The sequence below is a fragment of the Neurospora tetrasperma genome (assembly GCF_000213175.1).
Source record: "Neurospora tetrasperma FGSC 2508 unplaced genomic scaffold NEUTE1scaffold_3, whole genome shotgun sequence".
NCBI lineage: Eukaryota > Fungi > Ascomycota > Sordariomycetes > Sordariales > Sordariaceae > Neurospora > Neurospora tetrasperma.
Genome location: NW_009799101.1, coordinates 175,496 through 191,092, shown reverse-complemented (window position 1 = coordinate 191,092; position 15,597 = coordinate 175,496). Strand labels below are relative to the sequence as shown.

General features: G+C 53.1%; 4 protein-coding genes across 4 annotated transcripts; 1 reads left to right on the top strand and 3 right to left on the bottom strand.

Annotated features, from left to right (window-relative positions):
- Positions 1-782: 782 nt before the first annotated feature.
- NEUTE1DRAFT_109527 (uncharacterized protein) lies at positions 783-2,582 on the bottom strand (the record flags this gene model as incomplete). Its single annotated transcript, XM_009852102.1, has 6 exons — positions 783-1,046; positions 1,115-1,237; positions 1,305-1,796; positions 1,867-2,037; positions 2,094-2,365; positions 2,441-2,582. The coding sequence occupies 6 exons, from the start codon at positions 2,580-2,582 to the stop codon at positions 783-785; spliced, it is 1,464 nt and encodes a 487-aa protein (XP_009850404.1).
- Positions 2,583-2,989: 407 nt separating this feature from the next.
- Positions 2,990-3,442, bottom strand: NEUTE1DRAFT_41349 (uncharacterized protein; the record flags this gene model as incomplete). The annotated part of the gene is made up of 2 exons (XM_009851951.1): positions 2,990-3,133; positions 3,305-3,442. Coding segments are annotated over 2 exons (282 nt in total), but the record flags the coding sequence as incomplete, so codon positions are not given.
- Positions 3,443-6,711: 3,269 nt separating this feature from the next.
- NEUTE1DRAFT_80740 (uncharacterized protein) lies at positions 6,712-8,407 on the top strand (the record flags this gene model as incomplete). Its single annotated transcript, XM_009852101.1, has 2 exons — positions 6,712-7,677; positions 7,766-8,407. The coding sequence occupies 2 exons, from the start codon at positions 6,712-6,714 to the stop codon at positions 8,405-8,407; spliced, it is 1,608 nt and encodes a 535-aa protein (XP_009850403.1).
- Positions 8,408-9,726: 1,319 nt separating this feature from the next.
- NEUTE1DRAFT_121743 (uncharacterized protein) lies at positions 9,727-15,153 on the bottom strand (the record flags this gene model as incomplete). The annotated part of the gene is made up of 4 exons (XM_009852100.1): positions 9,727-13,436; positions 13,505-13,707; positions 13,777-14,093; positions 14,832-15,153. The coding sequence occupies 4 exons, from the start codon at positions 15,151-15,153 to the stop codon at positions 9,947-9,949; spliced, it is 4,332 nt and encodes a 1,443-aa protein (XP_009850402.1).
- Positions 15,154-15,597: the final 444 nt, after the last annotated feature.

The window sequence follows — 15,597 nt, the reverse complement described above, 5'->3', positions numbered from 1 at the left end:
TGGAATTTCAAGTTGTGGTGACAGAGAAAGGCAAAAGATGGCTTGATGCAGCAGCTGTTTGGATTGATTGCGCCTGTCCTTTTTTGTCATGCGTTTTGTTTGTTCTTGGGCATTGATCGGTGACGCTCTTTCTATAGTAGAATGAACGTAGCTGCCATAAATCGTACAGTCCAGTACTAGTTTGTTTGTTAACTCGGTACGCTAGGTACCGTACCGTACTATGTATACTACGTAGACGAAATTTATCCCGAGTAGTCCCAAACCTTGTAAGAAGAAATTAAAATGGCTAGTACGAATGTATAAAGGCATTAGTAGGACTTGATATAGCATTTTGAATGTCAGAAATAGCGTATCCGAGGTAAGATTACGCATTAGTTAGCTATGAAAATGTATAAGAAAGTTGACACGAGGTCTAGAACCAACAAACAAACCAGTACTGGACTGTAATTCTCAGCTCCACTGGTTTCGCTTCCCCACCACAGACAGTACTGCGCAATTTAGGTACCTCCAGTCTTTCCTTTCCTGGCAACGGCCCGCACATCAACCTCGGCCCCCTTCTTTGTGTAACGGATCGAATATCTTCCTTTGGTCGGTCCACTGAGTCCAATTCGCCGGCACTGCCCATCGACGGAACCCCTCGCTGAATCCCCGGGGCCGTCAAACCGTCTGAAAGTACTGTAGGCATCCCCCTGTAGGTACCTACCTACCTACGGCTACTACTGATCAAAGGCAAACAAATCAGCTCGACGCAGGAATACCACAACCCGTATTGCCACCTCTCATCAAATCGTGAATCCACCAGCCAGCTCCATGATCCGATCCGGATCAACCTGGTCCCTGATCCTCGCCAACCGCGCCGCGTTCTCGTTACCGTACAGTTGCTCCGCAGTGGCGTCAAAGAGCGAATAGTTGGGGTAATAGGTAAAGGCATCACTGTAGATGCCGTCGTCGATAGCCACCTTCTTGAGCGCCTCAACAGTCTGTTTCATGCGGGCGTACCAGAAGTCGTCGTTCTCGGGAAGGGACCAGGCAAAGTAGATGAAGAGCTGGGACAAGGCAGGTTAGCTTGGATCCGACACAGGGGAGAGAATACTGGTACGTATAGGTGACTTACCGGGAGGGGAGACTCGGTGTGCGGAAAAGCACTCTCGGTGGCGTGCTCGCCGTACTTGGTAAAGGGCTCAAGGTCGTAGCTGACGGTGATGCCGCCGTGGAGACTCATGATCTTGCCCATGTCCTGTTGTTGTATCGTCAAGGTTAGTCGTCTTTTGTTTTGGTTTTGATTTAGACATACAACTACTCACATCAGTCTCCTGCCTGACGGCTTCCAGGAAAGTCTGCGAGAGCTCGGAAGTCGCAACGGTGATGAAAGCGCCGCGGATGTTGGTCAACTCGGGAACCTGCGCAGGAATGCTCTGCACAAAGCTAACAAAGCTTTGAGATTGGACGGTCTTGACGAGCGGCGTGATATTGTCAAACAGCTCAAACGAGGCCGGCTTATCAGGCCCATCGTGGAAGAACAGGACCTCGGCAGTGGTACCCAGAGGACCGCCGTCAAGGGTGGTGATGATCTGGGTCCGGGGATCCTTGTTCAGGTACGAGAACTGAGAAGTGGCATTGAGAATCTGGTCGACAGCAGTGGTGGGATAGATGCCGAGACCGCCGTACACCTTCTCAGGCTGCTCATGGGTGTAAAACTCTGCCGAGGTGACGATGCCAAAGCGGTTGAGACCGCCCTTGAGGGCAAAGTAGAGGTCGGGGTTCTCGGTCTTGGACACTCTGGTGATGGTTCCGTTCTGTTTGGGCAGGGTGTGTTAACTGACATTCGTCACACTACCTAGGGATCAACCATGGTATTGAACTCACGGGAAGGACAAGCTCATAGCTCTTGACCGTGTCACAGGTCATACCATACTGGTTCGTCTTCCAGGAGTACCCACCACCGAGGGTGAGGCCACCGACGCCCGGGCCGGGCACTCTTCCTCCAACAACATTCCTGCCGGTGCCGTCCAGGACCTTGTACACGTCGGTCCAGATCTGGAACACTGTTAATGACTGGCCTTGGCTCAGTATCACCATGCGCATCTACTCACGTTACCGAAGCCAATCTCGGCGACACTCTTGTCCGCAGACAGCTTCACTTGGTTCAGTCTCTTGAGCGAGATATGTACACCCTTAGTGCTGGAGAAACCTGGGTTTGAAGAGTGACCACCAGACTGAACGGCAAAGGGGGTCTTGGTCGCGCCAATAATCTGCAGCGCAACCGACACATCCTCCGCAGACCCAGGTGCAAAGACACACGATGGCTGTTCGTCGGACGACCAGAACCAGTGGGCAATAGCCAAAGTGAAGGAGACGGCCTGGACTGTACATGGAATTGGATGTGAGTATTCCGTTCACGGTGTGAGACACTGGATTCGAGGGGAGTGAGACCACTTACGCGGATAGATGACATCGCTGGTATTCGAGATCTTGGACTCGATCTCTTTGCAGATGGGTGTCCAATCCGTGGGAAGGATTGCTTGTGCAGTACCGACAACCGCGGCGGCAACAGCCGTCAACAGGCTTGTAAGGCGAGCCATGTTGATGCTCACGAGACGAAGGAAGAATCGACCGCTGATGAAAGGTCCGTCAAACACGGTGACTTGCACTGACCGTCTCCTTGCCTTGACGATTCTCAGATCGCGACTCGGCCAGCGAAAAGGGGGGCTCCTATCTGTTCTGGAGGCCGAAAGCTGAAGAATACCCCATCAAGCAAACCATTGACTTGGCAGACTGGACTGAACTCTGGAGTGGACGTGTCAAGCCGATATCCAAGAGCCCTTGTCCTTGCTCTGCGGTTTCTTTGCACTGCAGCCGTTGTGGACCTGCTCCGCTTTCGTTCATGGCGGGAGTTCTCCATCTTTTGTCTTTCTTTTACTCCTCATCTTATCATCACCTTCCTTTCGGTCCCGGATTCTGATCACTTGCTGGAAATCCTTGATGTCGATCAACGGGTTTCTTGTGTGTATGGCAAATGGGCTTGTTCAACCAATTGTTTATGGATGTGATCGGTGTCGAGCAAGGGTCGCTTTTGGGGCCGATCCCGGTCATTATTCCGCACCGTGTGTTTGAAGGCGTCCGAAACCTGATACTAGAGGTAGTGTCATGTTAATCAGGAACAAAAAAGATCGCTGATGCTCTCTTGTCCATCTCGGATTCCATAATAGACGAACTTGCGAGGTAGGCACAAAATACCTCTACAGAATTTGTTCGCAAACATGCAGCAACCACATTGTGCACAGCGCGAAAACTACCTACCTACATTTGTCCGTAACGAGCCTTGCGGGCTCTCCGCAGTGCGGGCTTCGGGACACAGACGGGCTCCGAAGCACCGGTTCGGTCCGGTGTAGTGTGCATATGTTCCTCTCCTCCGAGCGAGCCAATTCAGTCCCTTCCTGTAGTGTAAACTGTACACCTGGAAGCATTCCGCCAAGCGTGTTTCTCGTGGCTTGTTGTTAGTGTAGGGTAGTTCGTTGCAAGGTCCAGGTTCCGAGCGGGAATGGAACGGATCTGCCTTTTTATCCACCAGCTGAACAGCTGGGAATAACCTTGCTTGCCATCATTCGGTAGAGGTCGGTTCCTGTTGCTATCGACGCCGGAAAAGTGGGAGAGGAGACTACCTACCTTATTTCAAGCCTCGGCTTTCTTTTACGCGCAGTGTACCTAATGTATAGACTGAAGTCAGTCTAACATCAAGTCACCGATGTTGCGAACGGTACAGCCCGGCGGCAGTGCGGCGAGTACTGCACGACTGGATGTCGACATATTGAATTTTTGTTTCTGCACATTCAATGTGAGCATCCATCTCAAGCCCATGTGCAGAGAATCTGCATATGAAAAGGTCTCGAGACATATTTTCTGCATGGCTCCCTTATTCAGATCCATCGCATTCGCTTTCGTAGAGGTAGGACTCAACTGATGCAATGGTGGATGTCGTGAGTCCGAGTTGTACAGCAAAGAGATGTTCTTTGCATCATTTTAATTTGTTTTTTTCGCTGCTCTTTTTCTCACAGAGAAAAAAATAAAATCGGATGCGGGCTTGTTGAACATGAAAAACTGACTGACATCTTGGAATTGTTGACAAAAAAAGTCAAAAGCTGAAAAAGAATGGGGCCACCCGGGGATTGAACCCGGGACCTCTCGCAAGAATGCTCAGGATTGAACCCTAAGCGAGAATCATACCACTAGACCAGCGGCCCTTGTTACTGGATGTTTTCAAGAACTTAATTCTGTACCTATAAGCAGCAAAACTGTAATGCTGAGCTGCGGAGAAGAGCATGGTCATGGTTATGGTGGCGATGCACCGTGATTGCTTTGTCGCCTGCATTGTGGTGTCGCATTGTTTCTATTGGACTGAAAAATGAAATTGAACAATCTCTCCATTATATGCCGGTCTCTTTGCGGCGAAACTGGCTCGGAGGGAGGACATAAAGGTGAGTGTCTGCAGCGCTGATTTCAGACAGCAAGAGCGGTCATTGCACCAACTGTGGCAGTCGTCGCCCACCATCATTTTCACTTCCATCTGCCTGCCCTGCGGAAATTTCTTCTTCATCTTCTACTAATAAATCAATTCTCCCAATTCACGTGAGTTATTTTTATGGTCGTCGTTGCTTTTGTTCGCCTTGTCTCCTCTACCATAGAACTCAACGAGTGAATGTTGTCTACGTACGGATTGGCGCCCAGTATTTCCAAATGCCTCTTTTCCCCATCATCTTTGTCCACGTTTGGTCATTTGGTTCTACTACACGATCAATTAAGCAGGCTCATAATCTGCTGTCGCCATTCCAGTTTCCACCCCCAACAACGAACTTCAGTCGCTGTCTTCTGCATCGCCAATCCCGGACATGACCGTCTGCGCTGCTAGGCAACCAACCAAACCATCCAAGCAATTCGTCTCCCATTCGCTTTCCCTCGCGTCTATTCACCCAATGGCATCATCGCGAGTCTTGATTCCGAAATCTCGCATTACGTGGCACATGTACAGCAGGGGCACAGTTGCGGCAAAGAGGAACCGACACAAGCGAGGTGTGCGTCGTCTTGGCAGGGGATTGGTGACTCTCAAAAGTCCTTCGCGGCGTGAACACTACACCATTGGTGATACCATTGGTGAGGATAGGGCCGGGGTTGACCGAAAAAAAAAAGGACCGTACTGTGCCTTCTTCGATAGGCTAGCTTCTTTCAGCTGAGGCTTGGTCTATTGTCAGCAGCAGTTCAACACCCTTCAGCTCACCATCAGGCGAGTCCAGCCAGCCCCCAACATGGCCTCGATGGCTTTCCCTCGAACAGCAAGAACTCGTCATCGATAAAGCCTCAAGCGTGGCACAGCTAGTGACGGTCATGTTGTCGTTTGGCTGCCAAGAAATCCGCCGAACCGTCGAGGCCACCCGGGCAATCCGGAGTGCCTGAGCCTGCAATCCGGGCCATTAGCCCCCAAGGAAATCGACAGCGCTCTAGAGGTGAGAAGTGTTTCCAGAATTTGGGCCAGATGCTACCTTTATTCACCATGTTCTGCTTGCTGTAAATTTTGTCTTGGATGACTTATGGTCGAGTGTCCTGGCCGTCTTGGAGAGGCCACTGCAGAAGACAATCCCAAGAGCCATGAACTACCACAAAGCCCGCCCTTGAACAGAATTGATCCAAAATCAGGGCGTCCACAATTGAATCCTTCTCACACCCCTCCAAGTAGTTCATGCAGCCATCCTGCACAAAACACCTCCCAATTCCTCGGGCCCGCCAAGCTGTTCCACTGGAAACGCCCCGAACTTTTGCCCACATAGGGCAAGGCGAAAAGGTCTCGTTCCATTGCACTCTTCCATCGAACCACTATATCTTCCGTCGGCGATTTTCGTTGCTCAAGATTCATGGTCGCACCTATGCGGCACAGTAAGTTATGGTTGAGGGAAGCCCATCACCACCTGCGATGGCCTTGTGTCAAGGCGCGGCTAGGCTCCTGGAATAAGCGACCACAGACCAGCTGCGGTTTACCCGGCACGCTGGAACGTATCAACGCAGTGGGAGAACCAGGTGACTGTGTAGCATGGGATCGTTGTCCTACAGAGCAGGGTACCTGCACCCTGTCAACGGTTCATTTGGTGTACGTCTCCCAGTATGAGACTCCCAGTGACCCAAAGGTCCAATCCATGAATACGATTACTCCACGTCGCTAGGACACAGTCTTTCTCTACAACAATGTCATCATGACACAGACGTCCGGAGGGAGCGAGTTGGGAATCCCTGAACATATCTATGTCAAGATGGAAATTCTTGTCCCACGGAGTACGGTTCCTGCGCCTTGTCAACTTCGCCTTTCCGTGCCTTTCAGTGCGTTCCGTGACAACAAAAGTTCCAATATGTCGGCCTCTCGGCACAGCGTCAACACTTACAAGGCTGAGATTGGGTTTGCTGCCTCCAGGCAACCTCCGTCCTTGTTTCCGGAGGCCCGAACACTGATCACCGGCGATGGTATAAGTATGGACCTGTGGAAATGCATCTGTTGAGGTTGGAAGCATCAAACACAGGACATCTCAAGAGCTTAAGAGCATCGAGAAGTCAGCAGCACTTCTTAAGTTCCAGTCCCTCCAGACGACCTACTTCTCTTCGACACCTTTAAGCAGCCCATCCGAACCTTGAACTCACTCAAGTATCATATCAACAGATCAACTCATAACCATGCTCTCCTGCACCCGCTCCCTCATCTGGGGCGGTCTCCTGGCCTTAGCCGGCCTCACAGCCGCCTCCCCAGTTGCAAACGGTCCCCTCCCCATCGCCATCCGTCACACCCCCTCTTCCCCTTCTTCTTTCGAACATCGCGACTACAACAGCTCCTCCCTTTCCACTGTCGTCCCCCTCCCACCAACCATTCAACAGGACTTGGCCACCCTCCTCTCCCCTTCCGCCCTCGTCCTCCTCCCCTCCTCCCCTTCCTTCACCCAGTACACCCACCGCTGGTCCCTCAACACGCACACCAACTCCCCCTCCTACGGCGTCATCGTCATCCCGGCCTCCGAGCGCGACGTCTCTCTGACCATCCAATACGCCAACACCCACTCCATCCCTTTCCTCGCTACAACCGGCACCCACGGCACCTGGCAAGGTCTGTCGCAGCTGCAGGGCGGCATGGCCATCTGGACGCGCAACCTGACCAAGATGGAGTTCGCTGCCGACGGACACTCCGCCACTCTCGGCGGCGGACTACGCGGTAACGACGTCATCCCCGCGCTTTGGGCTCGAGGTAAACAGACAACCACCGGATCCTGTCGATGCGTCAGTCTGCTGGGGCCTGCCCTGGGCGGCGGACACGGTTGGTTGCAGGGCCAGTATGGATTGGGCGCTGATCAGATCTTGTCGGCGCGGGTGGTGTTGGCGAACGGCACGGCGGTGAAGACGTCCAACACGGAAAACAGCGATTTGTTTTGGGCGTTGCGGGGCGCGGGCCATAACTTTGGGGTGGTCACGGAGGTGGAGTATAAGTTGTATGATGCGGTCCGGCCAGAGTGGTCGTACCAGAGTTTTACGTTCACGCAGGATCGGTTGGAGGAGGTGTACAGGGTGCATAATGCGGTGATGAGGAACCAGAGTCAATATGTGGTTTATTGGAGTCTGTGGAGGTTGGTGCCCGAGGTTGATCCTGTTAATGTGAGTCTTTCTTTTCCCCTTTTCCCTCCCTCCTTACCTACCTAGGTACCCACCTCTATGAGGCATCACTAACACCACCTACAAACAGCCCATCCTAGTCTCAACAGTCTACTACAACGGCCCCGCCTCCGAAGCCGCCTCCTACTTCGCCCCCTTTGCCGCTCTCTCCCCCTTACAAACCACCCCCGTCCAAACAACCGACTACCCCGGTCTTGCCGCCGCCGCCCAATTCCGCGTCACCGACTGGGCATGCCAGCCCAAAGCCGGCGCCACCGTCTACGGCATGGACGTCGACTCCTACGACGTCAAAGGTCTGCGCAAGTCGTACAACGCCTTTAGGGACATGATCCGCGCCGAACCGGCCCTCTCCCTCTCCATGGCTTATCTCGAGGGATACTCCCTACAAGCCGTGCAGGCCGTTCCCTACGAGAGCACGGCGTTTGCGTTGCGCGACAGGAAACTTTTGTATGGATTCTTGGTTACGTATGAGGAGACGGAAAGGAACAAGACGTTGGATGCGCAGGCGCAAAAGTGGGGAGAAAAGATTAGGGATGCGGCGTATGGGGACAAGGTCAAGCAGAAGAGCGTGTATGTGAATTATGCAAAGGGGAGTGAGAGTTTGCAGGCCATGTATGGGTATGAAGGGTGGAGGCAGGAGAGGTTGAAGATGTTGAAGAGGAAGTATGATCCCAAGGGAAAGTTTAGTTTTTATGCGCCTATCAAGGCTTGAGTGGGGGTTAGCTTAGGGGGGGTTGAGAGAGGGGAGTAATGGATGTGACATGGTAGAGGTAGTTGGGAAAGGGTTTGAGTGGGGGTTGGTGTTAGGGTGGAAAGAGGACGATGACGTTTTGATTTTTGAGACCGGGGGAATTGGATTCTGACATTTGATACGAGAGACAATGGGATTTTATATAGACGGGACAGATAGACTTGCTTGAATTGACAGAACTAAGACAGAGAGGTTTTGGCTTGCACTTGGTTGACCACTTTTGCCGACATGAGTCATCCAGCCTGATTCATCCCTGAGGTGCCCAAGTCGGTATCGCTTCGGTCCTCACGCTGCACCAGCAACACCACGTATGCAGCACGCATACAACAAAATGTTTAAAATAAAAAGAAAGCAAAAGGATAGAATTGGAAAGGCCTCAACTGGGATTCAAACCCAGGACCTCGCACATTGGTATTGTTTGTTTCTCAAGCAAGGGAGCAGTTGCACCACCCGAAGCGCGAATCATACCACTAGACCATTGAGGCTTTGGTTTTGTTTGTTGATATATCACGCTAACACCAGACTTATGAGGACAATTGAAGGTGTGTGCCTTTTCAGATTTAATGCCTTCTCGATTGACAAAACGGTTGTTTCATTTGGGTTCGTTACAAACGGCTTACATGATAGTAACCTAGGTATCAAGTGTATTGAAGTCCTCCAAGACGAACAGTGACGTGACTTACTTCCCTCTTGTCCCTCCCTCACCCCAAAGCGTAAGTACTTTCCATGTCTCGGGAAACATGTGTGACCCTCAGTCGATCACCACGCAGGCTGAGTGAGCCTTCAAATGTGATGATGCCCCAGTCCTGTCCGTCACTTCCGTCTGCGGCTTTTTTGCAGTACCTATGTACGTAAGGTACGTATCCATTTCAACATCCCAACTCATGTCTGTCGCCATGATCGTCCGCCAACGCGTCAATGCCAGGCTCATACCATCATGTACCATAACTGAACATCACAGCAGCCTCCTTCAGTGTTGAAAGTCTGAAATACCTACCTACCTACCTTAGCTAACTAACTCTCGTACTGACGATCTCCCTACCTAGGTACCTATCTTACTTTCCTCGATTTCATTGATCCGGATCGTGACCGCCCAAATGGAAGTTTTCCATCATTGTTTACAAGGTCTCGCTCGGCTTGCAGGACCCGACTGGTGTGTACACCTACCTCTAGGTAGAGGTAGAATGCAGCGAGTGGAGTTGATGGATAAAGCAGGAGGACATATTGACCGTGAGCAATGTAGGCAATGAATGGCATGAAGGAACAAACCGAACAAATCGCTGACAATGCTCCATTAACTCTTCTATTTCTCTCTCTCTCTCTATATATATATGGCTGTTGCCAACCAAACTTCATCCAACAAAAGTTGCTTGTACAGTCCAGCAGGTAAAAACAGGTAGGTAAGGTAGGTAGGTATCTCGCATACTGTATAAAGCAGTACACTAGTGGTATCATGAACGAACTTTCCTCCTCTTCCAGCGGACAGCCCAATTATCCTGCTCACTCCTCCTCCTCCCTCTCAGCAATATCACTATTCGCCCTCCCCCTCCCTCCTCCCATCCCCAGCCTCGTACTCCAACTCAACCGCGGATAACTCACAATCCTCTGAGACCTGTCTTTACTTCGTTCCCTTTCCTGTTCCCTGTCCCTCTCCCTCTCCCTCTCCCTATCCCACTCTTGCTGCTGCAGCACCTCATCGATAGCCGGCCGATAATCCTCTTCGTCGCCGCTGGGGCGCGTGTTGATGATCGTGGGAACTATGAGCGGTGGACGTTGAAGGCCGGTGATGGTGCTGGAGGATTGAGAGCGCGTGTGTCCTTGTCCGTTGACACGGTCGTTGTGGGCGTTGTTGTTGTCGTCGTTGTCGTCGTCATCAGTGATGGCGAGCAATGGACCAACAGGTAATGACCTTCTTGTTACCTCGCGTTCCGCCTTCTCCTTCTCCTTGTCCCCCTTATTTCCACCAGTGATAGTACCAAAAACACCCAAACTCTTCCGTCGGCCATGCCCACCAGCGCTGGACTGGGTCTGCACCGATGAACTCAGCGGGACATCCCACGGCGTAATCCCGGGACTGACTCTGTCCGAAGTTTCGCCATCCGCCAGCGGTGACGGGACCTGTATGTGGGCTGTATGGTTCGAGGCACTAAGACTTTGACTTCTGCTATGTGCCTTGCCATTTGCTCCTCCTTCCTTGTCTGGACCGGAAGTACCTGGCCTCTGTCCACCACTACCAGACCCAGAAGCGGCAGAAGTCTTGCCGAAACCAGGTATACCGACTTTCCAACCCTTTAACGGATTCCAGAACGAGATACCTCCACTTCCAGAACCACTGCCACTACCAAGTCCACTTCCACCACTGCCAGCACCATCGCCCTGCTCCTCCAAAGGCTGACTTCCCCGCCTTTCCTCAGAGGTCCCATTCCCACTCTTAGCCGGCCTAAAACTGAACCCAGGCGCAGGCGGGCTCCTCGGCCTTCCCTCCCTCTCCTCCCTCTCCTCCCTCTCCCTAGCCTGCCTGTTCCTCTCAGGCGTGATATCCATCGGCACTGACCGCGTCGGACTCCCCAACTCCGTTCCCGTGCCCATCGTGTTAACCCTGTGTAAAGGAGTCAGATTGGCGGGAGATTCCAACAAGTTGCTTCTGGCATCGGTATGCGTAGCAAGGTGGGAGTGTCCATGTGGATACCCGTTCGTGGCCGCGCCATTGGGAGTAGACGTTCCGTTGATGTTGGCGTTGACGCTACGGTTGGGAGTACTAGGAACCGAAACAGCTGCTGGCATGGAAGCTCTGTTGCCTGCCCCCACAGGGACAGAAGAGGTAGCAGGGCCGCCGCGGACGGGACTCTGAGAGCGGTCGCTGCGGGGTGGGGTTTGGACGCCGGACCACCTCTTGCTACCATTCACGATGGCAGAGGACCTGTTACCGGGTGCGGTACTGACTTGTCCCGGGCGAGATCCAGATGGACCGGTTCCGTCGGCGCCGTTTTCGATGCCCATCCTCCATCTGAGAATCCTATCGCTGCCTGTGTTGACGGCCTGGTTGAGGGCCGAGGCGTGAGATACGGGCGAAGCAACCATGTATGGCGCATTGTTCCCGGACATCGAACCCCTTCTTGAGTGAGCGGCGCTACCACCTGTGCCCGCCGAAGTCCGAGAGTACACGCTAATGCTCCGTCCCAGTCTTCCGTTGTACAGGCTACCACCGTGGGAGGCCAGCTTGCGAGAGAAAGTCGACCCGGTCTCCCAGCTGTCATGCTTGCGCTTGATGTAAGCGCAGTCCTGTCGAAACACCTTAATAATACCAGTATCATCCGTCGTGACAATGATATTCCCATCATAATGCGTCGACCTTGCGATATACGCCGGGCTCGGTTCCGGTCTCTGAATCGGTGCCGACGTTGGCACGATTGGTGGTGCTGGCTGATGATGGTCCTCAGAAGACAGCTCAGTCACACTTGCAGCAGCACTATGCGTACTCGCCGTCGCCGCCTCCTCCCCTGCGCTCCTCAACACAATCGGTGGCGGGTTACAGAGATCGTAGATAGGATCCTCGCTCCGTCCCAGCAACATCCTTGTCTTTGTAGGCGCGAAAACAGCAGTGGTGACCATCTCCCCATGAGCCTCAAAGAACTCGTAGGGTGACTTTTCCTTCTCGATGTATGCCGCTCTTTGCTGTCCTCCGTTCAGTCCCCAGATGAAAGCCTTCTTGTCTTCCGAGCCGCAAATGACGTACTTCCCGTCGTCCGAGAAACTGGCGGCAATCTGCGAAACCGAGTTGTCGTGTCCCTTGAGCTTGATCTCTAACGACTTGTCCCTTAGATTATATATCCTCACTCTCGAATCATTGGAGGTAATCAGCACTTTGACCTCTCCCTGCGCTTTATCCCCCGTCCCAGACAGCTCCTTCAACGGATCCATCGGCGGCACACTGATGGTCTGAATCCCCGTAATCTTGCTGCCCTTCGCATTCTTCCCCCTCGAGCTTCGCACGTGCACCTGCGCCAGCGGCTTCAGCCCCTCCGTCTCGAAAAACAAACACAACCCATTCAACAAGCCCGCAATCGCCGTTTTGCCATCTGGGGAAAACGCCACAGCCGTTATGAGGTCAGGACACTGCGCCGAGAAAGCAATCTGCTTATCCGGGATCGACCACAGGCGCAATATGGTATCCAAACTCCCTGCCAGGAAGAACCGGTCATCGGTAGGATGAAACGCCAACCGCGTCACAAAATCCTTGTGTTTGAATGTGCACAAACACTCTTGCCTGGACATGTGCCACAGCCTCACAGTCTTGTCCATGGACGAGCTCAGCAAAAAGTTGTTTTTGGACCAAGAAAGATCCAACACCTCGCCGCTGTGCCCCACAAACTCACGGAACGGTCGGTCGCGGAAGACGGGCGCGCTAAGCCTTTCTCCGGTTGTGCCGTTCCCTCCATTCGCAGCAGCGGCTTCCTCCTCCTCGTGGGCTCGCCGTTCTTCGGGGGTGGAGATGACCGCCCATACCCTGACGATGTTGTCCTTGCCGGCGGCGGCAAAGTACTTGCCGTCGCGGCTGAACTCGGTGGCCCAGATTGCGCCGCCGGTTTTGGCGACTTTGCGACCGCTGGCACTGGCGACGGAGACAGTTACACTGGCGCCCCCTTGGCCTGGCGCATCCCCTTTGTTGCCTCCTCCTCCCTCCTGTTTATCCGCCTCTTGTTGTGAATTATGAGCGTTGTTGTACCCCGGCGGTCGAGTGCCCACCAACTCTTGGGCCAGAAACACGCGGCCAAAGTCTCGTTCCTTTTTGTTGGCAGCTTTTGTTCTGATGTACCTGGGCGGTTCTTTATGATGGGGCGTGTAGCCGACGGCTTGACTGAAGACGCGGGCGTTGAAGCCATTCATGCGGGGGTCGCCGCCGAACTCGGAGTCGGAATCGAAGTCGTTGTACTTGGAGGAGCTGCGGCCGCGGAGGGTAAGGGAGCGGAGGAAGAAGTTTTTACTTTTGCTGATGATGAGATGGAAAGAGTGTTAGTATGGATTGGATGGGACAGGATGGGGGGATAAAGTACCCACCTTTTATCCTTGGGAACATCACCACCACCCGGTGTATTAGGCTTCGAAGAGGATGACAAGTCTGCATTCTGCCGGCCTGCTATCCCAGACCCCTCTCCAGTCGACATCAGGCCCGGGGACTCGGGTCTCGACTGAGTGCGCAAATGTTTGGGTGGTTTTGAGGAGGATAATTGGTCGCCAGTGTGTCGTCGCATAAAGATTTGCTGGAAAACAGAAAGAGAGAATGGTCAGTTTCCATACGCGTATTTGGCAGTTATCAATGACTGACTGACCTGGGAAAGGGGATCGATGGCCGAGTTGGGTCCTAACGATTGGGCCATGGACGGGCGGGTTGTGCTGACAGCGGCGCCATTGCCCGTGGAGCCAGCATTGTCATTGTGGGATCCGAATCCGAGCTGCTTGCTGGTGTTGTCTTCCGCGTATTGGTCTTTGTTGGATTGCTGTTCGGTAACGGTCGCGAACGAACCAGGCGTCGCGGTGGCCTGGGTGTTGTAGGAGGAACCTCGTGCGGAGATGGAGAGAGATCGTCGGATGGCGCCGGGGATGGGGACGGGAGTGGTGGTGGCTGGTCGGATTAGGCTGTGGGTACCTAGTGCGATTGCGCCGTTGTTGGCTTCGTCAATACTCTGGCGCATGGCCATACCTAAGAGGTAGGTATGCTTTTTTTGGAGGTGAGGTGCTACTCTAGGTGCGGGATACGCGTAACGCAGAGTGGAGGGAAAGACGACGAAAGGGGAAAGACACAAAAAGGAGGGATACGCGCAAGGTAAGTATCAATTGACATGATACAAGGTACAAGTGAGGAAAGGGGATGGACAAAAGACGGACCAAGGCAAAAAGGGAAAACACTACGTCAAGGATCGATGGCCAACCGAATGATTGCAACCAATTGTTGGAGAAAGGAAAGGAAAGGTAAGGTAAGGTAACGCCAGGCTACAGCTCAGCTCACTTGCATACAACACTTTCCACTTCCTTGGTCCTTCGTTGGTCCGTGATCCCGCTTTGTTCTTGTCTGGGCTGCGTCTTGTACGCGTACAAGCTGGAGCTTCAACTCATCGAGCGGGCATCCAGGAAAGGAACATGGAAGGAGACAGCGGGAAAGAGGAAATGTGAAGGGGACGGAAGAGAAAAAGGGACAACAACGAATGCAAGATAAAATCGATCCATGGAACTCAAGAGAGCCACTGCGGAGGCTTGGCAATCAATACCCACAACACCACCCAGGCCACTTATGCATGCATGATGCTACATTGACTAGAAGGGTGGTGGTGATGGGATTGGTCGATCGCCATGTTTTTGACCATGTCAATCAGCTTATGGTACATACCTCCATGTTCTCCATTTCCATTACCACTTCCACTTCCACTTCCACTTTTGTTCTCGTTATAGTAATGCCCTGACACAGGAACCGCGGCGTGGCTGACATGGCGAGTACGTCCATCATGCCCACCGTGGTGTCCATGTAGATGATTCTTCAAATGGTGATTGTTCGGATACACGACGACGGGGTGGTGGTGGTGATGTGCAGGGGCAGTCGCATATTCGGGGGAGAGGTATTTGTTTGTGGTCGTTGATATCGCTCTTGTGTCGTCGCCGGGCGTCCATGATGCTCGTTTCGTGCTCTTCTTCTTGGCCGTCGTGGTCGACATTCTTTACTTTGCTTCTAGCGCTACAACCCGGCGTTGGCGGCGGTGCGGGCGGATGCCACGTTTTCGCTTGTTTAGGTAGTTTGTGACGTTATTGGCGTGCTCCCTGTTCTGTTCCTCCCGGTTGTGTCGTGATTATTCTCGTCTTCCAAATGCCCTTCTCTCGCTTCGATCCCGTCCTTGTCGCAAGCCCCTGACGGACAAAGAATCCAATTCAATGTTCAGGAGTCGGTCGGTCGGTCGGTCGGTCGGTCGGTCGGCGGCGAGGCAGGCACAGACTGGAGTCCTGCTGAAAGTGCCCTGAAAGAGTCCACTGTAAGATGGAGCCTCCGGGGGGGTTGGATTCAGGGCGCTGTGGGGATTTGTATTCGAGAGCGGGACCAGGGCGAGCAGGGGCGGGCAGCTGTGTCCGTCAGGGTTCCCGTCAACCAAGATCAAGATGATGTC